Here is a 26158-nt window from a genome sequence, read left to right as displayed (position 1 = left end):
CCCCCCTCCCCGGCCCCCACCGCGCGCCTCGGGTTCCCGGGCCCGAGCGCCTGACACTGTGGGGGGGAGGGGGTTCAGCGGGGAGGGGGCCGGCGCCATCGGGGAGCGCGCGGCCCGGGCGCCCCGAGCCTCCGCGCCGAGCCCGGCCGCCCCGGAGCGCGGGAGGCGGAGCAGCCCCCGGGCCGCGCGGCCGAGCCGGGGGCCGGAGCGGCAGGCGCGCCGACCGCGCCCCGACGCGCACCCCTGGCCTGGGCACCCGGGCCCCGCGGCCCGGGCCCGGCAGCGCGGCGCGGCCGAGCGCGGGAGACTTACTTTTGGCTAGCTTCCTCGCCCTCGCCTTGGATCGCATGGTGTCGGCTCGCGGAATCTCTCTCCTCCTCCTTGAGCCCAGAAGCAGCTACACACTATCTTCATCTCCCCAGCATTGTCAGTTTGGACACCTTCGCACATGCGCACAGAGCACTCAATCTGACACCCCTCGCCGGGGCCAAAAAAACTTTGCAATGTATTCATCATCCTCATCGTCGCGCCGCCGCCGCCGCCGCCGCCGCCTCGGCGCGGGATTGGGGGGCTCTCCTCGGCCTTCTCGGTCTTCACCTCACTTCTCTCTGCCCCCTCCCCCCCCCTTTTCAGCGCCGCTTGGAACTGGCCCTTTAAGAAAACATTCCGTGATCTGCGCTCCCGCCCGGGGCCCGCACCCCGGACACTTTAAAAGGACCCAGGTGGCCCTGGAGGCGAGGTGACCGTCCCCCCGCCCTGCCCCTGCGTCGCGTCGCGCTGCAGCTCCCGCCCCAGCCGGGCCAAAGATGGGGTGGCGGCTGCGGTTTTTCGCGCGACTTCCTTAGATCTTGGGGCAAACGCGCAGATAGTTCGGACGCGGGTCCGGGCTGATTTCGCTGCGTTTTATTGCGTTTTATTACTAATTAAAAAGCTTTCGTTCACCGTCGCCCCAGCCCGCTCTTCTCCCGAACTCTCCCCTCGGCCCCCGCCTCCGCCCCGCGATTGCTCCGGGGGTGCCGGCGCCCGCGCGCCAGAACCCGGCTCCTCCGAAGCCCCCTCCGAGCCCCGCCGCCGCCCTCGGGCCTCCCGGGCCCCCGCCCCCTCCCCTTCGCCCCCACCCAGCGGCGGCTGCTTCGGGCTTCTCGGCTCAAAAACAACAGCGGAGGCGTCGCCAGCTCCGCGCTCCGCCACTGCCCCGGCCGGCGGGCTGCACTCGGACCCGCCGTCCTCCGTACGGCGCCCAGCGACGGAGCGCAGCGCACTCTGCGTTGGGGGCGGCTTGGGGGCCGCCGTCCGAACACCGGGCGTCCTCTGCCCCGCGTCCCCCTGGCGTCCCGCACCTCTCCGCCTCGGGGGCGTATCCGCGCGCTCTGGCCTCTGCTCCCCTGCTCGACCGCCGCCGTGGCCCCCAGGTGAGTACCCGGGTGCGCGAGCGCCAGGGCTGGGACACTTTCGGGAGCCGGGGGGCCTCTGCGGACCCCGCTGGCCTCTCGGGGACCCAGATGCGTCCAGGCTGGAGGGCCAGCGGTGCAGGTGGAGGAGCGCGGGCGGGAGCCGACCAGGCGCTTCTTCTGCCCCAGCAACCCTCAAATTGAGGCGCGGCAGCAGAGAGGTCTGCCTGGGCACCCGCAGGGTGGACCCAGCCCAGGGGCCTGATGAAGTGAGTGCGGATTCCTCATTCAAGTATGGCTTGGATTCGAGAAACGATGGAAAGCCGACAGAGGCGCTACCCTGACTGGTTCGCTGCCCCTTTCGTCCTTCCAGAGTATCAAGGTTCCGCCAGGCAGGAAGACTTGGAGCTGTCACTGCGTCACCCGAGCCCGGGGCAGGGGTCGTGCCCACGGGTCCAGGTCTCTCTGCTACCCAGGGTGGGGCTCCTGTCCATGCCCACCCACTCTTTGTTGTGCAATGAAACCAGTATCCGTTGCACTGGGACCTACACACGGAAACCTGCGTCTTTGCCCTTTGCCTTAAATTGGCCACGGCTGGAGAGCTACGCCGAGGGCTCGGCCCCAGCAGAGACCGGAGATGTGGGGCCTAGGGACGCAGGGCCCATGCCACCCCAGAGGAAAAGCCCCTGCGGACCCAGACTAGATGGTGTGCTGGGCCTTCCGCCTTCTAGTCTCAGAAGTCGACAGCCTCTTTCCTGCTGGGCTTCCTGCCCCTGTGAGATTTCCAGGCGGTTGCCCAGTCCTGCATGCACCCTACTCGCTGCCCCGCATGGGGAAGTGCTCACTGGCCACTGCCCCCAGGCTCTTTCTGGCCCTAGGTGAGTGTGTCCAGGAAGCCCTTCAGTGAGGTTCTGCAGAGGGTCTATCAGACCATTACTCACCCTCCCCACACTGACTACCTGTCCCCTGAGCTGGGACACAGGAGTATCCGGCTTCCAGGGACATGCTCTGTAGGTCTTGGTGGGGAGTTCCCATGGCAGGCTAGGGCACTGTTTTAGGCCTGACCGGTCCTGGCAGCCTGTGAACCTGCTCACTCCCATGGGAATGGGGGTACTGTGCTGCCTAACCTTGGCCCAAGGGCAGGCTCCAGACTCAGAACCTAACCTGGCTGGGGCTGCTAGCCAGACAACTCAAGGTCACCCCTTTACTGCAGCAACCCAGGTGTCCCTTGCTCCTGCCTGTAGCTGCCCGGGATGTTTGGCGTGCAGCCTGGGGAGCTACAATGGAACCTGTGAAGTACTCTTACCTGGAGAGGGTACCTGCCCTTCCCCCATCCCCACCAAGGGCTGCCTCCTCCCTGCCCTGGAGGCAGCCAGCAGGCCCCAAGGTTAGGAAGGCCCAGCCTTTTTCTGGGGTGCAGCAGCTCACCAGAGCCCTCTTCCTTCCTCCTTCTTCAGCTCAGGAAGGGTCTATCTGAACTCTAGCGAGGCTGACTAGGACAGCCATCTCTTGGGCTAACCCTTGCTGGCAGGAGGTGTGGGGAGTAGGCAAGGTTGTCTCTTTTCTCTGTCCTCTTTCAGGGTTCTTGGTTCTGGGGAGGAGAGGGACACCATGGGCTTGCCTGGGGATCTGTGGACCAAGGCTGAACAGTGAGATGGCTGAGCTGCTGGGTCTCTCCAGGTGCTGAGGAGTAGTGTCTCCCCAGTATGCTGGAGGGGCCCAGGCAGGCTATCCCCAAGGCCAGGGCCCTGGCTGGGGTTGGGTCCTGGCCTGGCCAGGCCCTGCCCCCGCGTGGCCAGACTTAGAAGCTGAAGGCAGGGTAGGGCAGGCATTGAGAAAGGGTGAAGCAGGGAAAGTCAGATGTAGCTCCACCCCAGGCCGGGAGGCCCCAAGGCCTTCAGTATCCCAGCCTGGCAAAGACTTTTGGGGGACTTACCAGGCTTTATGGGCAAGTGGGGGCCCTACTTGTGGAGGAAAGGTTGCTATTGAAAGGTTTAAAAGCAATTTTCAATCTGAGCCAAGCTCTAGGGAGCTTGGGAGCTGAATCCTGACCTCAAGGTCCTCACATTGGGGAGCAGCAAGGTGTGGCTGTCTGAATGGCAGCTCCCCACCCTAGAGAACCTCAGGCTGCTATCAAGCTCTGGAACCAATGTTATTGCTGGGTCTGGGGGGACTAGAGAGGGGAGGAGGGCAGCAACTTCTACTGCGCTCGCTTGGGGCAGGGAAGGAGTTCATGGACTCCCAGCCTTTCAGCAAGCTGAGAGATACAGCTGGAGACATCAGATCATCTCCTCTGGGAAGTGGTGTGGATTGGGGGGGAGTAAGAAAAGCTGATTCTGTAGTGCTGGAGTGAGCATCAGAAAAGACAACTGGCGAGGAGGAGCCCCAGCCCCATGGGTTCCCCAGGAAGCTCTGCACTCCTGGTGGTCCCACACACACTTTCTGGGCTTGTGCCCCCTGCCTCCAGGAGAAGCCAGGTCTCTGGGGAGGAGGCTAGTTGTTGCAGTGCATGGAGGTGGGGGGGTCCAACCTGGCCCAGTTGCCCCTGCCAGGGCCCCAGGGAGCCTTATTGTATCCCGTGTGCTTGAGATGGAAAGGGCTGCCTGGCCAGATGTGTTGACCTTGCCAGGTTCTTGCCCCCGTCCCTCCCTGTTCCTTTTTGCTTGCCAAATTCGGCCAATGCCTTTGGGCACTCAGCCTCTGGGCTCTGTGGAATTCCAAGTTTTGCTCACCCTCAGGTTCCTGTCTGGGTAGAAAAGAAAATACACATGGGCTTTCCCCGGAAGTCTGGAACCGTGGAACTGCTCAGGAGTGCTCTCCACTGGACTGAGACTCACAGACCTGACCCCACCCAACATGTGGACCACTGAGTAGGTGAGGTTAGGTCTCTCTAGGTATGTCCTCTGCTCCACCCTTGGTGGAAATGTGTCTCAGATTTAATCAACAGCAGTATGGAGGCCACGAGGGGCCCTTGGGGATGATCCAACTCACTTCCCAAGACACAGAAAGGGAAATGAAGGTGGTCTGCTGGGACCAGCCCCAGCAGGGGACTCAGGGGACCTGGGGCAGGAGGCTGGCCCGCCTGGGAGTTCAGTTAACACAACTGAGGTGAAGAGGAGATCTGAAGGGCTCTTTCCCCCACCCAGCCATTCCTCAGCTCTACACTGGGGTCACAGGAGCTCCTGACACTGAGTCTCCTATCTCAGGCCCCCTTTACTCCTCTTCCCTCACCACGGGACATTGCTGTGACATGAATGATTCTGAGGACTGACAGACACAATTCCCAATTTCTGACCCAGGCTTTCCCCTCTGCTCCGCAGAGTCAAGGGTCCCGGCACCAATGCCCTGTCCCAGAGTGGGTTGCCAGGAGAGTCCACTGCTCCCCAAGATTTCCCAGGAATGTGAGAATAGCTGATTTTGAACACACAGCCGTGCTCCTCGGAGCACAGAAGAATGGTTGTCCCCGCAATGGGCAGCCACCAGGGAGGGCCTTGCTGGGCCATCCGCAGGCTCCAGGCTCCTGCGCCCATAGCTGCCTGGTGGCTTGGCATTCTTGTGTCCTCTAGTCCTTGCAGGTGATTGGCTTTCCAGAATGTAGAAGTAGGGGTGTGCCACCTATGTTGGCCCTTGCCACCGTGCACTTCTAGGGCCGGACAGGGAGTGCTTTTGTTTTAAGGGTAAGATCGAAACTGGGTCGGAAGTCCAGGTCCTCTCCCGGTTGGAGCCCAGGAGGGGTTTGGCTCCTACACCCCTCCCAAAGCGACCCTCCAGAAGGTACTGGAAGTCCCCCACACCTCCTTCTCGTAGACTGAGCTCAGTAGAACTGGCCGAAGGGCCGAGAAGCACTGGGGCTCCGCAACCGCTGCGGGGAGCAATAAACGGAATTTGTTTCCCAAGATTTTTCTTTCGATCCCCAAAACGTTAAAAATGCGTCAACGAATCCTCCAGTCAAGTTTGAGCTGCGTGTGCACTTGAGCCGCGCAGCCATAGTGTAGAGGGTCCCCTCCTGCCGCCCTCACCCCCGGGCCTCCAGCTCGCGCTTGCCGGACAGCTTCGTTCCCACGGCGCCCTGGCCTGCAGCGCTCGCCAAGCTGCGCGCAACAGAGCGGTCCAGGCGCAGCTCAGGATCGCTGACCACGTAGACGCGGCCGCCTCCGGTGCTCCCGGTTCCAGCCGCGAGCGGGCAGAGCCCTGACAGCAACGAAAATGGCAAGCCGCATGGCTCCCGGGGCCCGGGCCGCCGGCCGAGGCCTGGGAGCCGCTGAGAGGGAGCCCGGAGCTCGCCCTCGGCGTCCCCAGAAGCCCCTAGCTGAGCGCCGTGGCGGAGCAGCGGGTGAATGAGCTAACTCCGAATCAACCCACGCCGGGATTCACATCTCGTTGTCCGAAGTCGCCGAGACCCTCAGCCGAGGACCCGGTCCCACGCGGCCCACCCTCTGGGTTTGGAAACCCGATTTTGTCTTTGTGGGCTGCGTACCCAAATGGCGGAGGAGGAACCGCGGTGGATTTTTTCCGCGCCACCTCGGTTTCCCCTTCTACGTGTGACACAGGACCAGCCGCACCTGTTCTCCTATCAGGGATTATTGGGGGGTTGGCAGCAAAGAATGAACGATGGGAAATGCTAGCTCGGCGGAGCAGGAGACCCAGCGCAGCTCCACACTTGGGTCCATGATTTTGGGTGCAGATCAGAGGAAGTGCCCTGCCCGGAGGGTCCCGGGTTGCTCCGGGGCACTCTCTGCCCACCCCTGTCCCGTCGCCTGCTCCCTCCTCCCTGATCCTTCCCACTCCCCTGCAGTCTTCCTCAGCTGGGTGGAGCGGGGTGTCCCCTCACCCTTGGGTAGGTTTTGCCCGGCAAGGACTGTTTTCTCAGGTTCCCTTGGGGGCTGGGGGGCCCGGAAATGTCACACAATAGGCTCGAGCTGGGAGGAGGAAGAACTGGCAATAGGGCTGGTGCCCGCTAAACTCATAGGGAGGAACACCCATGCACTACCCATCCTGCTCGAGGTGTTGGGGACCTTTCCCTTCTAGGTGCAGGTTTCTGGCATATCCCAGAATGTCTGGGCTGGGTCCTGAGGCTTGACCTTGGGAGTTGGGCTGCCCTTCTGGGTGAAGGTGGGGGTGGGAGTAGGGAGAACCAGGGGAGAGGGCTGGGCCTGTGGGCCAGCTCTCAGCCTTCCACCCTCTGAGCGGATTGTGGGAGGTGGAGGAGAAGAGCCGGGGTGGATGGGGGACGCCCCACTGGACTGCTCCCCCCTCTGCTTTCTACTAAACCAATAATCGCAGACACGGCTCCCTGAGCCAGCAAGAAAAGGCCAGAGACCAGGACTGCCCCAGGCAGGGAAAAAATGACCAGTTCTGCAGAGTGACCCCAAGGTGATGGATTCGGGCAGAGTGTCCTCTATGACGCGGGGGACGGGGGGGGGCCTGCCCCCACCAGGGCTCTTGCACCCATGCCCCAGGACTGGAAAAATCCAGTGGGACTCTGACCCCTCCCAGGCTTTACAACCTGAGCTCACGGGGCTCTGTGTCCCAGAGCCCTGAGGTTGTCCCCTTCCCTCCCACCAAGATAGGAAGTAGCTCAGTGGCAAGGGACATAGCTGCATTCAGCGTGGTATCCCTGAAGTCCCCACAGGTGACCTCACTGAGGCCTGCTCCGTGCTGGGGACTGGAGATCAGGGTGGAGATGGCAGGGTGCAGCCTTGAGCAGCTGTCACTCACAGGGACACACCCTCCTGTGACATCAGTGAATTATAATGGGTACCCATGCTGGTGGTGGCCAACAGGGAGGACAGAGGAAGTCTACCAAAGAGGGTTAGGTTGGCTCTTCCCCTCCCAGAGCCCAGGGCTGTCCCTGTCCCTCAGTCAGAGGGACTGGCGGGGGGGGGGGGGCACTTCCCCTGGTCAGACCCAGCCTTTGCCCCACTTCTGCTGGGACCCTGGGTTGGCCCATCCACAGTCCCTAGAAAAGCATGAGAGGACACTATGAAGCTTGCCTGGCTGACAAGAGAGGGCGATGTTGGGGCCAGGCTTGAGGACCACAGCTGGGCCCTTCTTCAGGTGCCTCTCTCCCTCTGCCTCTGAGGCCCCAGGGTCTGGACCCTCCTGACCATGACCTACCCTAAGCTCCGTAGGACCAGTTGGTCTCCTGACAGCTGCACCTGGAACTTCTCACAGGTCTAGCTCAGGCCTCAGACCCGGGCTCACTCATCCACCTAGGAGAGGCCCTGCAGGGCAGAGTGGTCCTGCAGCTTAGAGTCTGAGGGCTTCTGTCCCACATGCGGGTGTCTCCTCCTCCCAACCTGGAATGTCCAGGGTGTCTTGCCACCTCCAAAGCCCTGGCACCTGGCCCCAGGCCAGGGCTGTGCTTGGTGCTCAGTGAGTGAAGGAGTGTGTGCAGGGTCCTGTGTGCAGGGTCCTGAGAGAGTAAGCCTCTGGGCCTCCACCAGCGGGCGTCTGTCCATCCACCCAGGGAAAGACAAGGAGATGAGGGCGGCCTGGCAGAACGTGGGCTCTGCTGCGTGCCTGAGGCTGAGTCTTCTCTCTAGTGTCTCCCTTGGCCCTCACTTGGTCACCCAGCATCCAGCATGATAATGCCAGCACATGTGACTGGGGATCCAGCAGTGAGCAAGCCAGCAGGTCCCCAGCCGGAAGGGCACAGTCTAGAAAGGGAACACAGCTAGCTGGGGCAGGAGCTCCGCAGGAGGGCAGGGGTGGGGAGGTGGGCAGAGGGAACCTCTTCAGAGAGAAACCTGCCACCAGGTCCTGGCCCTGGAGGGCTCGGGCCAAACTGGGACTCCTGGGCCAGGCTGCCGTTCCAGAAAGGGTACGGGCAGCCTCCCGCTCCCGGTTGCCACACAGTGTCTTGTGACCATCACAAGGATCCCATGTGACAAGGTGCGATTATTCCCCCTCACAGGTAGAGAAACTGATGCTCAAGGGCCTGAACCACCTGCATCAGGATCTGTCCTCGAGGCAGCAGCAGGATTCCCACGGAAAGCTCCCTGACTGCAAAGCCTGCATTTAACGGGCTTAGCTGCAAGGACCTGCCAGGACCAGGCCCTCCTGGACAGCGGCAGGGCCACTGTCACAGAGGGGCTCTGCCTGGGACCTTTCTCTGGGCTCCTTGACCACCAGAACCTGAATCTGGAGAGTGCTCTGGCCCCAGGGCACCTCGGACACCAGTGTATTCGCCTGGGTCCAGGAGGACTCAGCCATTTGGGGGTCCTTGCTTCCTGAGCCCACCTTTTACTGGGGAGTCAGGGGCCCTTTTCCCCACTTCTCCCCAGTTAACTGGGCTGGGGCTCCCAGGGGATAAGGGAGGCTCCCTGACCTGGCCAGTGGCTTTGGGGGACTCATTTTGGGTGCTCCTACACATGAAGAAGGTCACACTCATTATCTGAGCTCCTAGTAACACATTTCCAATCTTAAAAAGTGTCATTAAAAAAAAAAATAGGTGTCCATTAAATGTACACAAAACGTGGACCACATGGGACAAGGTTGTTCTAATGAATACGACTAAGCCAGTTTTCACATCAGAGAAATAACAGCTCCTCATCGAAACGGAAACGTGGCACTTTTAAAGAGGTTAATTGATAAACAGCAGGTAATTGTTCGTGGTGCGTCGTGGCGCAGGGTAATTTTCATTTGAGAGGATGGAAGGGCCAAGTACCCCTCCCCACTCAGCATTTTTCTGTAATAATCACCTTGGCTTCCCCTCCGCCTTTAATTTTTACAGCTGGAGCTGTTTATCATCGCTCCAACTTTCACTAAAGAGGCAAAACTATCACTTAAACAAAGCCATTGAAAACTCGGCATCGTACGCGGCTTTCTTAACATAAATAAATCGTACAAACCAAGATTTATGTTCTCTGGATGATGTCATTCATTGAAGGCTGCTTCCCAATCAGGTCAGCATTTCCTGATTCTCCCTTTGTGCGTGTGCTTTTCGCTAACTAGGAACAACCCGCTCTTTTGTCTCCATCCCAAGACCTCAGAAAGGTCTCACCCTGGCTCAGAGCCGGGTCTCAATGGTGAGGACGGCTTTCACTGCGGCCTGCCTCCCAAGCCCCTGCTTTTGAAGGTGGGCCTGAGGTTGACAGACTGGGAAACCAACCCTCAGCCTTCCGGAAGCGCCCGGCAGGAGTCCGGGCCCCAGCTCCTCCGCAGGAGCCCAGTCCCGGGTGAGAGGAGGAGCATCAGTCCTGAGGGGGTAGGCAGGTGCCAGGGAGAGGCATGTGGCCATAGATGGGACCGGAGCCCTGGCTCACGGTCAGCTGCGAGGAACCGAGAACATGAAGCTGAGGGACGATACCCGTCACCCAAGGTCACATCTTGCAGGATTCACATCATGAAATGCCCAGGTCCTGCCAACCTAGAGTCGGTGAAGACAGATTCCTGAGGAGCGGGCAGGGGACGCCTGCTTCAGGGGTTCCTTGTGAGGAAATGTCTGGAAGGGGCCGTGCGGAGGTGGCACTCCTTGGGAGCCTGCTGAAGACCGCAGCCTCGAACCCTCAACAAAGGCAGACGGGACGTGGTGACACGGAACCAGACCCCCTCGGAGCTGCTGTTTAAAATAACTACTCAGCATTCACATTTCAAAAGTCTTCTGCTCATCTTCAAAGTCTTCACTTTGAATCAAGGGTGCGCGCCGCGCAGCTCAGGAGCGCTGGGTCCGGGAAGCTCTCTGCGACCCGCCCCCACAGGCGCACCACCCCTGGGGGAGGGGCGCGTTAACTGTCCCCTTCCTCTGCTTTGCAGTCCAGCTGCTGAACACAGACCCCCGGGGGTGTGAGCCTAGCTGCAGAGCTCCTTGCAGTTTGGGGGACCATTGCAGCTCCCACCGCAGAGGAAATGTGGTCCACCCACTCACGCAGGGGGGCATTCCTCAGCCGCAAGGGGATCGAAGCTCCTGCAGGCTTGGAAATACCTTCCGGGGTGGAGGGAGCCACACACAGAGCCACAGGCCGTGTGACTCCACGTTCATGAAACTACTGCCCACTACTGGCAGACCCACCTGGCAGGTGCAGGTTGGTGCCGCTGGGCGGTGTGGAGGGAAAGGCCGGCATCCAGACAAGTGAGTGTGCCAAGAGCACAGGAGTCTGGTTTCAGCCCCTGCAACCACCCCAGAGTCAGGGGAGCCAGGCAGAACCGGGCGGACCGCGGCCAGGCGCTGCAGCCCACAGTGCAAGCCTTGCTTGCTCAAGAGAGCAGACTGATGGCACGCCTGCTCTGTGCCAGGCATGGCCATGTGACCCAAGCACGCAGCAGTGAGCAAACAAGACAAGAGCCTCTTCCACCCCCTTGAGCCCATGCTCATGGTGGAGGCAGCACTGACTGATCATTGTAGGCTCTCTAGAAGAATCTAAGCGCCCCAGGCACAGAGAGGTGAGAACTTGGACAGCCAGAGGACATGGTTACCAGCGGGCTTCCCTGCTAGTAGTCAAGAGAGGCCTCCCTGGGGTGGTGACCTTGGAGCAGAAGCATGAAGGAGTGCAGAGACAGAGCATATCTACAGAGCAGCCTTCAGGCAGAGGGAATAGCAGTGCAAAGGCCCCGAGGTAGAAGTGGCTGGGATAGCTGGAGCAAAGGATAGGGGAGAGGAGAAGTGACTCAGGGCAGAAGGGCAGTGGGGAAAATTCAGATAACAGGAATTAGGGTTTCCTCATCAACTGACCTCAAAGTGGGGAAGTAACCTGGATTTTCTGGGGAGCCCAGCATAATCACAAGGGACCTTACATGTGGTGGTGGCAGGAAGAATAGTCCATGTTGAAATGAAACCATTGGCTTCTCCCTGGAATCTTCTCTTTGTCTACGCCAGCCTGTAGGCTTTGGAGATGGACGTGGCCATGAGCCATGGATCACAGGCAGTCCCTCGGAACCGGAAAGGCAAGAAAAATATATTCTAGCCCCCCAGAAAGGAACGCAGCCTTGCCCACGCCTTGACTCGAGCCCAGAGACACATTTGAGCTCAGGGAACCCTTTGGACTCTCGACCTGCGAAACTGTAAGACAGTAGACATTTGTGCCATTTTAAGTCACCAGATTTGTGGTCCTTGGTCACAGCAGCCACAGGAAACTCAGCTGGAGAGGGAGCAGGAGCTTCCTCTGCAGGGGGTCAGGATAAGCCAGGCAGGCTCCCCCAGATGAAAATAAGGGACAGAAATGACTGCAGAGAAGTTGGCGTCCTCAGTCACCTGCTGAACAGGGACCGGCTGCCTCTGCCTTGCACCTCCCTATGGTCAGCTCCGCAGGATCGCTTGGAAGGGGGATTCCTTGGGCTCTCCTGCTATCTTCAGTGAGCACTTTCTTGGTTGACTTTTAAATATTTTTCAGTTGCCCATGGACCTTTATTGTATTGATATGTGGTGCTGAACCCGGTGCCTCCATGCCAGGCAGGTGCGCTGCCTCTGAGCCCAGCCCCAGCCCTGTCGTAACCCTGATAAACAAGGCACCAGGTGCATCGTGAGGACTTTGAAGTGCCTTCGTTCTTCCACCTTGTGGAGTGGTAGGTGGGCTGGGTATGGAATTCTAAGGGGGAGATGGTCTCCTTTGTTTCATTCACGGCCTTCCTGCTCCAGGGCACAGCTGTCTCGAAGCCTGCGGAGATTCTGTGGCTGCTTCTGCCCTGGAATCTTCTCTTTGTCTCCGCCAAACTGTGGAACCAGCTTCATCAACAGACGCGTGGTTTTTAACCACGCTGGGTATGCACACGTGGAGGGGCCTCTGCTCTTGCTGTACTTTGTGGTACTGGGGGTGGAACCCAGAGGCCTCACGCAGGCTGGGAAGTGCTGCACCACGGAGCCCCAATCCCAGTCCCCAAGAGTTTTAGTCAGCTACAAAGGAAAAAAGAAACGGTGTCGTGTGAGGGAAACCGGATGGAGCTTGAGGACTTTATGTTGCGTGAAATAAGCCAACCTCAGAAGGTCAAAGGTCATGTGTTTTCTCTCCTATGTGGAAAAGAATGGTGGGGTCTGGGGAGAACTGAAGGGGCGTCAGGAGAGTGGAGGAAAGGAGGGGGAGGGAGGTGGGAAGGAAAGGGGACTCCCGGAGAAGGGCACTGGGTGAGTACGAACACGGGCCCCCGCTAGGCACAGCTGCCATGCACCAGGGAGAACCACTAGTAGATCTGCTTCTGACATAAAAGAAGAATCATCGCTTCGTCCCGAGGGTTCCTCTGGGTCACAGGACATGCCCTGGACACGTCCACTGTGCGGCCCTGGGCAGTTTCCTGGGGACACTCTGTGGTGACATCCTGCCCTGTTTTCTATTGGAACTGGGTGGGCTGCGAAGCTTCTTCTTCCCACCGCCCGCCATCCTGGCCTTCCCTCTCAGACACCTGCTGGACCTTGACTGGCTCCTGCCTGTGCCCAGGAAATGACCAGAGGATCTGAGAAGAGGGGGGGCCTGATGCCTGAGGCCCGGGAGATGCTGAACCTCTGGACGTCAGCATCTGCCAGAGTCGGGAGGCCTGGAGCCAGCTGGGCTTGAGGGCAGGGCTCTGCAGTCAGCCACCTGCGTCCAGGGATGGACCTCTGGACCCCTTCACGTCCGTCTTCCTGAGGTAGTGACCCCATCCCTAGTCTCGGGTGTTCTTATGGCCACTCCTGACTTTTGGGGTGCTCTGTTACGAATCTAGGAAAGCCCCCCCTTCCTCTCCACCAGGGAGCCCTCCCTACCCTGCATCTGGAGGCAGGTGACCTTCTTCAGGAACTGCCCCGTCCCTCTCCAGGGAAGTGGAAATCCCCCTTCTCTGTGTCCCTAGGACCCCTGTGGACTGCAGTCACAAGCCTGGCACGGCTGTGGCCCCAGGAGGGGATCTCAGCCCGGATACCCCGTCCCTGGCACAGAGAAGGGGCAGCAGCAGGCACCCCCATGTGGAGTTAAGTGGTCAGCAGGGTCCAGACCAAGGCAGGCTGCCCTTGGCCACTCTGGGCACCGTGAAGTGGAGCCTCCCTGGAGGTGGGGTTGCGTGGGGTGGCCTGACAGGCTGCCTCCTCCCTCCCGCCTGACCCCTGGGCCTCTCTGCCCTGCAGGCAGACCCTCCTGGGGTGGCCTTCCCTTTCCTTCCTGCCGTCCACAGGCTGCTCTCCTCTCCTGCGGGGCAAGGCTGTGGGCTCTCAGTCCCTCCAGTCCCCAGGCCCAGCACCCTGGTTCTCCGCAGGTGTGGGCCTCTTCCTCCCACACACCTGGGGGGAGCTGGCGTGTCTGGTGGGGTCCTAGGAGGCAGGCCTTCCGTCCCACCAGGAGGGCAGTGAGTCTCCACCCAGGGCGGCTGGTCACTGAATGACCCCACATACATCCTCAGGTGGCGCCCAGAGGGTGGGTTTCTTGCTTGTTTTCTTTCCGTTTATTCCCAGAACCTGAGGGTGAGTGGCTGGATGTCAGATGGGTGGACTGCTACATGGGTGGTGGGCGGGTGGGTGGATAGGTGGCTGTTAGGTGGGTGATGGGTGGAGGGTGCTATGCTTTAGATATGGGGTGTCCCCCAAAAGCTCGTGTGTGAGGCAATGCCAAGTTTAGAGGTGATATGATTGAATAATGGGAGTCCTAAGCCAGTCAGTGAATTAATCCCCTGATAGGGATTAACTTGGTGATAACTGCAGGCAGGTAGCGTGTGGCAAAGGATGGAGGGTCCCTGGGGGAGAGCCTTTGGGGGGCTGTTTTGTCTCTGAAGAGTGGAGCTGTCGGTCTCTGCCTCCTCGTGGGGTGTCATGAGCCACTTTCCTCCGCCACACCCTTCCACCTTGATGCTCTGCCTCACCTCGAGCCCCAGGCACGGAGCTGGCCGTCTGTGACTGAGACCCCTGGAACCGCAGCACCAAGTGGACTTTTCCTCCTTAAAATTGTTCTTATCAGGTCCTTGGTCACAGCAGCGAAAGAGCTGACTAAAACAGACGATGGTAAATGCACTGGGGCTGGAAGGACTAAGGAAGGGTAGACAGAGAGATGGTTGATGGACGGGTGGGTGGCTGGAGGGGTGCTTTTATGCCACCCCGTTCACTGGAATGATGGTGAGACCAAGGCCTAGTGGGAGATGCAGTTTGTTGCAGGCCTACCGGGGACAGAGCTGGCCCAGAACCCCAAGTCCCTGACCTCTGTGTCCGTGTGCGACAAGCAGGTCTGTTCACGTCTGCTGACCAGGCTGGAGGTCTGGGCTGGGATGCCCCACACATTCCATTCACTGACTGTGGGAAGCTCCCCCAGCTGTCACTCTCTGGCCACGTGGAAGGTGACACCTGCCTCTCAGGCCACACAGAACAAGTACATTGAGCTCCTGGAATGGGCGGGCTGCTGACCACAGTGCCTGTCCCTGCTGGACACTCTCTCAGGGTCCCCAGAGGATCGGAGTGCCCCCTGCAGTGCTGCACGTGCTGACGCAGCAAGACCCCAGACAGAGCCCCTCCAGGGCCAACCCGGACCTCCCCCACTCCAGGAAGGGCTCGGTCCCCAGTTCCTGGGGGCAGGAAGCCCAGGGGCACTGCCTGGATCCAGCGAGGCTTCTGCCTCTGGGTTTTGCACCACCTCCTGCTTCTCCAACCCCTGCTGAGCGTCTCGGTGGCCTGGGTCACAGCCAGCACCTGCTCTCCTCGCCCTGCAGCGGCAGAGTCTCCCTGGGCGGGTCCCTGAGGCCAAGCCACTGACCTCACCCTACAGAGGGCACAGCAGTGCATCAGGAGGCCCTTCCTAGGCCCCCCCCGGGTGGGGGCTCCAGTCACCCCGGAGGCTCAAGCTGAGTCCAGTCGGTGTGACAGGCAGGCCAGGGCTTCCCTGCTGTGGCCTCTGCCCAGTGCCGGTCTCTGGCGCAACAGCGGACTCTGTGACCCACCTCGGCTGCCTGTGGGGTGGCATTGGACTCCCTGCAAATGAGCCATCGCAGGAACAGCTGGTCTGGGCTCCAGGGTTTTTATGGGTTTGCCTTAAAGATTTTATTCCAGAAAAAACCAAAAGCAATTAATCCAAATTACAGAGTAGTCATTTGCAATAATATTTGCTTTAAATATATGTATTTTTAAAAACCCCTTAGCTGTGGGCCTCGAGTGAGTTCGAGGTGAAGGACACCTTGAAATAATTACATTTTTTGCTCATTTTATGTTGTGAAAATGGCTCAGTCGACTTGGGGAAGAATGTAAAATGGTCACCTGATCCCCATAGGAAGGGCTCTTATTTTTCCTCCCCTTGCTGCCAGCATGACCACACTGTGATCGGTTGCCCTCGTGCCTCGGAGGTGGATTTCTTCCAAAAGGCACCTCTGGTATGGGTCCAGCTGCCCCTCAGCCAGCCCTGGGCAGCCATAGGGAGCAGAGCCCCTCCAAGACGTCCACCCAGTGGGTGGCCTCAGGAGGCCAGGAAGACAAGGCTGTGTGCATAGTGGGGTCTGCAAACACAGAGAAGCTGACCCCCCCTCAGGTGGGAGGGGGAAGGGAACCGAACTCACCTGCTCCTTTGTCCCAAAGATGACAGGGGACTTCCCCATGGGGTGAGCATGGCCCAGAGGGAGTGAGCCCAGCCCTGTAAGGACCTGCCTGGTGAGAAGCTTACAGATCTGGAAAGGGGTTCCTTGAGAGACTCAACTGCTCAGGAGGACATCACAACCCTGCGTCCTGCTCAGCCAGGAGCCCTGGCTGGGCCCAACAACCAGAGATGGCCAGGGACCTGCGCAGGTGTTTCCCTCCCTTCTCCAGGCCCTGGGTCCCCAAGGGCCTCGCCAGGCAGGTGGCTTACAGAGAGGCTGCCAGGGCTCCACCTGTCATTTCTTTTCTCCCTGCGCCACTCAGCCCCTGGGGATCTATCCAGGGTCTCACTATGCAACGCAAGGACCCCACCACCGAGCTACAGCCCCGCCTGCCTTTCCGTTTTCTTGACCTGTCTTCTGAAGGAGACAAGGACCTACATTTTAGCAGCATCCTACATTTTTTCACTTATAATTCATGTTTTTGTTTTCCTGCTGTTTCAACAATCTTTGCCTAACTCGGGGTCACCAAGATTTTTCACAATGATTTTTCCAAAATGTTACAGATTGGTATTTAGATCTAGGCTCTGTGCTGTCAGTCTCAGCGGCCCAGGAGGCTGGGGCAGGAGGACCACTGGAGTCCCTGTGTTCAGGGCCAGCCTGGACAACACAGCAAGACTCCATCCCGAAAAAACAGAGTAGGGATCTCATTCTGAGCTAGCTTTTCATATGGCATGAGGTCTGTGCCCAGCTGTTTTAGGATCATTTGGTGCAAGTCTGATTTTTCCCACTGCGTTGAAACCTTGTCAAAAACTAATTGACCACATAGATGTGAGTCTATGTGCACTCAGTTCCGTTGATTTTTCTGTCTGTCTTTTCACCAATACCAAACTGTCCTCGTCACTATTACTTTAACAATAAGCTCTGGAACATTGTATGTCTTTCAATTTTTGTTGTCTTTTTCAAACTTTTTTGTTTGTTTGTTTGTTACTGGGAATTGAACTCAGGGGCACTCGACCACTGAGCCACATCCCAGCCCTATTTTGTATTTTATTTAGAGACAGGGTCTTATCGACTTGCTTAATGCCTCACCATTGCTGAGGCTGGCTTTGAACTCGCAATCCTCCTGCCTCAGCCTCCCAAGCTGCTGGGATTACAGGCATGCGTTGCTGTGCCTGGCTCTTTTCAAATTTTTTCAAGCAATTCTAGGTCCTTTGCATTTCTATGTAAACATGAAGACTAATCTGTCAGTTTCTTTAAGGGAGCATTCTGGGATATTTTTATTGCTTTACATTGAATCTCTATATAATTTTAGGAGAGTTGCCATTCTAATTATACTGAACATTCTAGTCCATAAACATAGTAGATCTCCCCATTTATTTAGGTTTTTTAAAATTTGCGAATCAGTGGGCTGGGGATGTGGCTCAAGCAGTAATGCACTCTCCTGGCATGCACGGGGCGCTGGGTTCGATCCTCAGCCCCACATAAAAAAAAAAAAAAAAGTTGTGTCCACCGAAAACTAATAATAAATATTAAAAAATTCTCTCTCTCTCTCTCTCTCTAAAAAAAAATTGTGAATCAGTGATATTTGTTATTTTTTTTCCATGTGTGAGATAAACCTTACACATTTGTTTTGTTGAACTGATCACTAAGTATGTCACCTTTATTATGAATTTATCTTTAAATTTTCAATGAAATGTATGTCTAGTAGGAAGAAGTCCAATCAACATTGGGTCAGCTTGTCACTTCTGTGATGTAAGGCTCTGACCAGAACCACAGCAAGGAGGAGAAACCTATTTGAGGTTCAGAGGTCTTCATCCACAGAAAGCTGGCTCCGTTCCTCAGGGCTGGAGGTGAGGCTGGTCACCTGGTGGGAGAGGGTGGCGGAGGGAAGCAGCTCCCATCAGGAGGCAGAGAGACTCCAGCTCCACCTTCTACCTACCCACAGCCACGCCCCCCCTTAACCACTTCCTCCAGCCACACCCACCCGCCTTCAGTCCCCACCCAGCTAATCCCATCAGGGATCAATTTGCTGATTGGGTTAAGACTCACAATCCAATCCGTTCCCCTCTGAACCTTCTTGCATGTCTCACAGTGAGCTTTGGGGGGACACCTCACATCCAAAACCCAACCCTCCCTTATTAGTTCCATAGCTTTTTTGTAGTTCTTTTGATATTTATTTATTTACTCAGAAGTGTGGGCCACCTCCACCTGCTTCTTCTAGAAATGTGAGCCTATTTATTTATTTATTTACACCTGCTTCTTCTAGAAATGTGAGCCTCCTTTTAGGTTTTTACTTTAATGACGTAACTTGTCCATTCATTTTCCTGCTGTGTTTCCGTTTTCTGTGGGGTTTGTGGTGACCTCGTCTTCATCCCTGACATTGTGACTGTGTCTCTTTTCCTTTTTTCTTGATAAATCTTACTAGAGATTATCAATAAACTTTTAAAGAATTGGGTTTGGGTTTCATTGATTCTTCTTGTTTTTCTGTTTTCTATTTTATTCACTTTGGCTCTGACCTTTATTATTTTCTATTATTTTGCTTACTTTGGTCTTATTTTTTCTTTTCTTTTTTCTTTTTGTAGTTCTTTAATAAAGAAGTATATCAAAGTCTAATATAAGAATTTCACATCACAAGGTTTTCTCTAAGCACTGCTTAACTGCACCCCACAAGTTTCAAAAGACTCTTTTCATTTTTATTCAGGTAAGAACGATTCGTGATTTATTTTTTGGCCCATGAGTTACTTAGGATGGTGTTGGTTAGGTTTTGGATGGGGATTTACAGATCCCATTGCTAGTAATTTCTAGTTTAGTTATTTTATAGCCAAAAGCCACACTCTGAATGATTCCCTTCCCTTTACATGTATGTGAACTTGTTTTGTGGCTCAGAACACGGTCTCTCTTGGTGGCAGTTCCATGTCCACCTGGGAGGACTCTGATCTCCTGGTGTTGGCACACACACAGTCATGATCACTGTGTCCCCTCAGAGAATCGGCCCCTTGGCCCTCATAGGCATCCTTCCTTACCCGCGGTAACGCTTCTTATTCTGAAGTCCACCCCTATTGGTGTTAGCACAGCAAATCCAGCTTTTTAAAGACGAGTGTGTACATGGTATATCTTCCTTCATCCCTTTACTTTCAACCTGTCTGTGTTTTTTGTATTTAAAATGAATTTCCTTGAAATTAAACCCCTGTCTCTCACCATGCACAAAACTCAACTCAAAGTGGATCAAGGACCTAGAGATTAGACTGGAACCCTGCGCCCAATAGAAGGAAAAGTAGGTCCAAGTCTCCATCAGGTAGGGATTAGGCCCCGATTTCCTTAACAGGACTCCATAGTGCAAGAAATAAAATCAACAATCAATAAATGGGATGGATTCAAACTAAAGATCTTCTTCTCAGCAAAAGAAATCATCAGTGAGGTGAATAGAGAGCCTTCAGGATGGGAGCAAAGTTTTACCAACACACATCACACAGAGCACTAATCTGCAGGGTCTATAAAGAACTCAAAAATCTTAACAACACAAAAACAAACAACCGAATCAACAAATGGGCCAAGGACCTGAACAGACACTTCTCAGAAGAGGACATACAATCAACCAACAAATACATGAAAAAATGTTCAACATCTGTGGCAATTAGAGAAATGCAAATCAAAACTACTCTAAGACTTCATCTCACTCCAGTCAGAATGGCAGGTATTGGGAGGACAAACAACAGTAAGTGTTGGCAAGGGTGTGGGGAGAAAGGCACACCCATACACTGCTGGTGGGACTGCAAATTGGTGCAGCCAATATGGAAAGCAGTAAGGAGATTCCTTGGAAAACTGGGAATGGAACCACGATTTGACCCAGCTATCCCTCTCCTCGGTCTATACCCAAAGGACTTAAGAACGGCACACTACAGGGACACAGCACATCAATGTTTATATCAGCACAATTCACAATAGCTAAACTGTGGAGCCAGCCTAGATGCCCTTCAGTAGAAGAATAGAAAGAAACTGAGGTACATATACACAATAAAAAGGGATTAAAATTAAAAGAGAATAAAATCATGGCATTTGCAGGTAAATGGATGGAGTTGGAGAATATTATGTTAAGTGAAGTAAGCCAATCCCCCCAAAAAACAAATACCAGATGTTTTCTCTGATGTTAGGATGGGGATGGGGGTTAGTACGGGAGGAATGGAGGACTCTAGATAGGGCAGAGGGACAGGGAAGAGAGGGTAAGGGGGTAGGAAGATGTGGGAGGAGATGGGCGTCATTACCCCAGTACATGTATGAAGACACGGATGTTGTGACTCCTCTTTGTGTACAACCAGAGACATGCAAAATTGTGCTCTATGTGTGTACTAGGAATTGGAATGCACTGTGCTGTCATGTATAACAAATTAGAATGAATAAAGAAAAATTTAAAAATCTTGTATATAGTGTAGAGTGGGGCCTTATTTTTTTAATCCAATTTGACAACTTCTGCCTTTTAATTATGATGTGTGGGCTCTGGACATCTAAAGTGGTGATGGACATGGCTGAGTCGTGGGTCATCAGCTGTACACGTTCCCTGTCGTGGTTTCTGTTCAGTCACTGTCTTCATCTTTAACTTAATGACATGCCTCCAAATAATGATCGGCTGGGCTGGGCTGGGGCCCAGTGGCAGAGCGCTGGCCCGGCACGTGTGAGGCTCTGGGTTCGATCCTCAGCACCGCATAGAAATCAATACACAAGATAACGGCATTCCGTCTATCTACAGCTAGAAAAGCCTGTTTTTAAGTGATGATGGGCTGCTTCCCCTCCAGCGTGGAGACCTTTACTCATGTGCTCTCTGCTTTCCGTCCTGCCTGCTGTTGTCCCGAGTACCACGTCCTCCTGTGTCATAGCCTTCTAGCACATTACGTCTTCCCCTGGGAGGTCAGTTATGTTTTAAATTTTTAAAAATCAATTTAAATGCTCCTGTTTACCTACCCTTTGTCATTTCCAGTTTTCCTCGTCTCTCTGTGGAGGTCCGTATTCTCACCTGGTATAATTTTCCTTCCGCGTGAAGAATGTTCTTAGCAGTCATTGGAGTTGCTGTCCTGCTGGCCATAGATTCTCCCCTGTTCTTCTTCTGAAGTCTTGGCTCATGGTCTTTGTTTCTGGAAGACGGGTTTGTTAGGATGGGTTCTAGGTTGGTGGTCTCCTCTGCCGGTCCTCGGGGTCTCGCTCTCCTCTGGTTGCGATCCCTGATGAGGACCCTACCTGACTCACTTTGTTGGTCCATACACAATCTGTGCAGTTCGGTTTTCTGCCTTTTTTCCTGCTGAGGGTTCATGGAGATCCTTGGGTCTATTGTTTCCCAGTTTCTTCAAATGTAGAGAAATTCCTTCAAGTGTGTCTGTAGACTTGGCCGATTGTTCTGGGTTCTTCCTCAGAGAGCCATGGCGTGTGTCGGTTGCTCTGCGCGGCCTGCTCCCTGCTTTCTGTTCATTGTTTTGGGTGATTTCTGTTGCCATCTTAAAGCTCATTGATAATTTTTTATTTTCTTCAGTGTCTGTCCTGCTGTTGATCCCACTCAATGTATTTTCATTTCAGATATTGTGGGTTTTTAATCTCAAGAAGTTCATTTGGGTTCTTTTTAAATATCTTCTATTTTTCTCCTCCACATTTCTGTGTGTTCTCCCAGCTTCTGATAACCAGGTCCTATTGTAATAGCTGGGTCGCGATCGCCTCTTGTGTTCACCATGATCTCTTTCAGGTCATTCTGGGTCTGGTTCTAATTGCCGGTTTTTCTCTGGTTGGGAGGCCCAGGTCCCTGCTCCCTTTTGGTGACCTCAGTTTTACACCTTCACATCTGCAGTGCCGGGGCGCGCTGAGGCCTCATGCGCTTCTTCAGCTCCTGCTCCTGGGGGTGCTCCCCACCCTCTCCCCGTCAGGAAGCTGGGCGTCAACACAGCACAACACCAGGGCTCACCTGCGGACTGCAATTCCACTCCCGGGACTCACACTCCGTGGGACTCTGCACTCGCCCCTCCCCCACTCTCGGAGCCCCAGCTGGGTCAGGGCCTCTCCCCTGCCTCTCCCCCTGCCTCTCCCCTGCCTCTCCCATGCGCCTCTCCCCCGCCTCTCCCCTGCCTCTCCCTTGCCTCTCCCTGTGCCTCTCCCCTGCCTCTCCCCTGTGCCTCTCCCCTGCCTCTCCCCTGCCTCTCCCCTGCGCCTCTCTCCTGTGCCTCTCCCCCGCCTCTCCCCCTGCCTCTCCCCTGCCTCTCCCATGCGCCTCTCCCCCGCCTCTCCCCTGCCTCTCCCATGCGCCTCTCCCCCGCCTCTCCCCTGCCTCTCCCTGTGCCTCTCCCCTGCCTCTCCCCTGTGCCTCTCCCCTGCCTCTCCCCTGCCTCTCCCCTGCGCCTCTCCCCTGCCTCTCCCCTGCCTCTCTCCCCTGCCTCTCCCTGTGCCTCTCCCCTGCCTCTCCCCTGTGCCTCTCCCCTGCCTCTCCCCTGCCTCTCCCCTGCGCCTCTCTCCTGCGCCTCTCCCCTGCCTCTCCCCTGCCTCTCCCCTGCCTCTCCCCCCCCCCCCGCCTCTCCCCTGTGCCTCTCTCCTGTGCCTCTCCCCTGCCTCTCCCCTGCCTCTCCCCTGCCTCTCCCCTGCCTCTCCCCTGTGCCTCTCCCCTGCGCCTCTCCCCTGCCTCTCCCCCTGCCTCTCCCCCTGCCTCTCTCCTGTGCCTCTCCCCTGCCTCTCCCCTGCCTCTCTCCCCTGCCTCTCCCCGGCCTCTCCCCCTGCCTCTCTCCTGTGCCTCTCCCCTGCCTCTCCCCTGCCTCTCCCCTGCCTCTCCCCCGTGCCTCTCTCCCCTGCCTCTCCCCTGCCTCTCCCCTGCCTCTCTCCTGTGCCTCTCCCCTGCCTCTCCCCCACCTCTCCCCTGCCTCTCCCTGTGCTCCAGCCCAGACTCTCTCCAGGTTGGGAGCTGGGCTGCAGCAGGGCAGGAGGGCTAAATGCTGAGGGCAGGCTCTGGGCCCCGGAGCCTCACGCCTGCTGGCCAGGCTGCACATGCTGCTGGGCTGGTGACCACCTCCCCCTCAGGATCCCGCAGCCTCAGCTCCGCTCTGACGCTGCCTTGTGCCTTCACAGGAGGATCAGTGGCCTTCGAGACCTCACCTGTTTCCTGAGCAAGGAGGCAGGAAACAGACGTTGAAGGAGTACCACTAAGAGGTGTGCCTTCACCTGCTCCCTGGGAATCCATCTAGTCACCAGTACACACCTGAGGCAGGTAATACCATCTACTCCATCCTCTCCACCCTGGGGCAGGTACTGCCACCCACTCCAGCCTCTGCACACACCTGAGGCAGGTACTGCATTCCCTCCATCCTCTCCACCCAGAGGCAGGTACCACCATCCTCTGCCCACACCTGAAGCAGGTATTTCCACACCTGTCCCGAGGCCAGGATGCCCCACCCGCAGCACCCACCAGGCCTCAGAGTTACTAAGTGCAGCTGTTCCCGCGGCTCTTCCCCCAGGGAAACTTGCCCACCCTCTTCCTGCAGTCAGGTCAGACCCTCCAGATGCAGGGGGGAGGCCCTGGAGATGCCCTGGACCCTGCTTCCTGGGGGCACCTGCTGCCTTCCATCGCCAGAGGTCTCAGGGGGACCCTCAGGTCTATCTTCAGTGTCCAGCTGATCCTACAGGCGAGGACCTTGAAGGAAGACCTTAGGTGACAGTTCTCCAGACATTTCTGGAAAAATACAAAGTGACAAATCTGGCCCAGGAGGAAATAGAAAACTCAAGATGTGAAAAGCGGGAGAGGAAGACCTCACCCTTCTGCAGAGAGCCCCGAGGCCACACAGTCTGCCGGGGAGCAGGCGAAGGCCCAGATGCTGCCGACCTCGTTTCACCTTGAAGGACGGGGGTCACTCCCGTTCAAGGTCAGGTAAGGGCTAGAAAAGAAGAGAGGAAAAAGCGTGTAGGCCCACTTTCCTTATGGCCATCGTAGAAGGTCTTGAACAGTGTTTGAATGCTTCCTAGCTGACGGGCCCCAACAGTGTTGGGGTTTGTGGTTGTTGTGGTACGGGGTGCTCTGCCACAGAGCCACAGCCCAACCCTTCTTATTTTCTATTTTGAGGAAGGGTCTTGCTAAGTCACAGGCTGGCCTCAAATTTGCAATCCTTCGGCTTCAGGCTCCCAAGCCATTGGGATGACAGGCGCCACCACACCTGGCCAAGAGTGTGTTTGGAACAGAGACAAGAACTGCTCAAATTCAAAAAGACTCCACATGGTGGCAGGAATGCAGGGTGACCAGAATTCTCCACCGTGTAGGTAGGCTGTTTTGGAAAAGACTTGGTGTTTTATTATGAATCTAAACATTCAACTACCCCATGATCCAGCGACCCCACTCCAAGATGTTTACAAGAGAGAAATAAAAATGCATGTCCAGAAAATGACAAGAATGTTCATAACAATTTTATTCATAATATCTTTTTAAAATAGAAACAGTCCACATGTCCATCGACGGGAGAATGGGCTATCAAACTGTGGTCTAGTGCAATTGGGGTTTACATCTGCCCCAGATTCATATGTTGGGAGCTAATGTGTGTTAGATTAAAAGGTGGGAAGTGGTTAAGTCACGAGCTGCACCTCATGAGGGGCCGGTGCCCTTACAGGAGAGGCCCTAGCCGGCTCCCTGCCCCTTCCACCATGAGAGGGCCGGTTGAGAAGCGCCATCTTGGAGCAGAGGCAGCCCTCCCCCGACACCCAGTCTGCCAGTGCCTTGGTCTTGGCTGGACTCCCCAGATGCAGACTGTGAGCACTCGGTTTCTGTCACTCACCAGCGGCCAGCCCGAGGGGCTTTGCTACTGCAGCCTGAGCCGGTCAAGACAGTGTCCCGCTCAGCAGGGACAACGTGCGCACCGCCAACCCGTGCAAAGACAGGGGTCTCAAAATCTTTATGTTGACGGACAGAAGCCAGACACAGAAGGACACATGCCATGCAATCCGAAGTTGTGGAGTGGACAGACGAGTTCACGGTGGGGGATAGCAGAGCTGTGCTCACCCGGGAAGGTGGGGGCTGGGAAGGGCAGGGAGGAGCTGCTGGGGTGAGTGTCCGCATCTCCACCAGGGTGGGGCCCATGGTGTGCACCTGGCCAAACCTCCTCAAATGGCACCATGCAGACATGAGCGTCTTGCAGTATGTAAATTTTACCTTGAAAGAAATAAAGAAAATGGTGCAGAAATATTGAATTATAGTTAATGGGTACACGTGAAATATTTAGAGAAAATGAGCTTCTTAAAATTCACCTCTATATGCATCCTGAAAAAAAGAATGAGTGGATGGATGGAGGTGATGGAGGGAGGGATGGAGGGATGGAGGTGATGGACAGAGGGATGGAGGGATGGAGGGATGGAGGTGATGGACAGAGGGATGGAGGTGATGGAGGTGATGGACGGAGGGATGGAGGGATGGAGGTGATGGACAGAGGGATGGAGGTGATGGACGGAGGTGATGGACAGAGGGATGGAGGTGATGGATGGAGGGACGGAGGTGATGGATGGAGGGACGGAGGTGATGGCCGGATGGATGGATATGCATATGCAATATGGCATGGTTAATAAAATATTAATGTAAATGAGAGAAATACTCGTCAGTTTTATTAACAATCAACTCATCTAGACAGTGGGATTATGTGCTGGTGTTCACTGTAAAATTCATCAAGCTTTTTTTTTATATTTGAAATTTTTTTTGTAAGAAAGGGTTAGGGAAAGATGCATCATGACCAAAAGTGGCTGATCCCAGGAATGCAAAGACATTTCAAATTCAGAAAATTGATGAACCCACACTAGTAGACTAAGGAAAAAATAATTGGCACAGAAAAAGAATTTGAAAAGGCTTAGCGCTTACTGTTTTTCTAGAAGTTCTAAAAAAACTAAAATAAGAAACTTACTTATCCTGAGAAGCATGATCTTCAACAAACCTAAGACAAGCTTGTCACTCACTTGGAAGCATTCTCATGGAGATCAGTTGTAGGGCCATTGGACTCTGCAGGTGTCCAGCAGAGAGGGGATGGTGCTGCACCCAGCCAACACTGCCTGCCGAGAGGGAAAGGAGGAATTGTGGGAGGAAGTGTGGTCACCTTTACAGACATCACAAGTGGACACAAGACCAACAGCAACAACTTGATAATACTGGGAAGGTTCAGTGTGATTCTAGAGAAAAGGTCAACTTCCAAAACACGAGTGTCCCTCTACCTTGGCAATAGTGCTAGAAAGAGCAGTGAGAATATGGAGGTGTTCGTGTTTGTAGGAATTCATCCATCCATCCATCCATGGGAGGACTCCTGAGGCTTTGGGAGAGCACGCTTATCTCT

General features: G+C 55.7%; 1 protein-coding gene and 1 long non-coding RNA gene across 12 annotated transcripts in view; one reads left to right on the top strand and one right to left on the bottom strand.

The window, feature by feature from the left end:
* The window catches only part of Prdm16 (PR/SET domain 16), a 307066-nt gene extending 304485 nt beyond the window's left edge, over window positions 1-2581 (bottom strand). For 4 of the 6 annotated variants that reach the window (XM_071617269.1, XM_071617270.1, XM_071617271.1 and 1 more), the window contains exon 1: window positions 2333-2581. In XM_071617269.1, the coding sequence (XP_071473370.1) occupies window positions 2333-2426 (94 nt within the window). In that variant the 5' untranslated portion in view covers window positions 2427-2581. Of the gene's footprint in view, window positions 1-312; window positions 608-2332 lie in introns of those variants that run through there. The other 2 variants (XM_027947738.3, XM_071617272.1) reach the window with 2 other exon arrangements.
* LOC139707201 (uncharacterized) lies at window positions 327-25107 on the top strand. Of its 6 annotated transcripts, XR_011708717.1 has the most exons (4): window positions 327-1412; window positions 17551-17692; window positions 22932-23070; window positions 23181-25107. It is a non-coding gene; the product is annotated as an uncharacterized lncRNA (long non-coding RNA). The 6 variants fall into 6 exon arrangements; XR_011708720.1 differs by lacking the exon at window positions 327-1412 and having other exon boundaries at window positions 15056-17692; window positions 23566-25107; XR_011708718.1 differs by lacking the exon at window positions 327-1412 and having other exon boundaries at window positions 15056-17692; window positions 23434-25107.
* Window positions 25108-26158: the final 1051 nt, after the last annotated feature.

Source organism: Marmota flaviventris, chromosome 10 (genome assembly GCF_047511675.1).
Source record: "Marmota flaviventris isolate mMarFla1 chromosome 10, mMarFla1.hap1, whole genome shotgun sequence".
NCBI lineage: Eukaryota > Metazoa > Chordata > Mammalia > Rodentia > Sciuridae > Marmota > Marmota flaviventris.
This window is presented reverse-complemented; position numbering and strand designations above follow the sequence as displayed.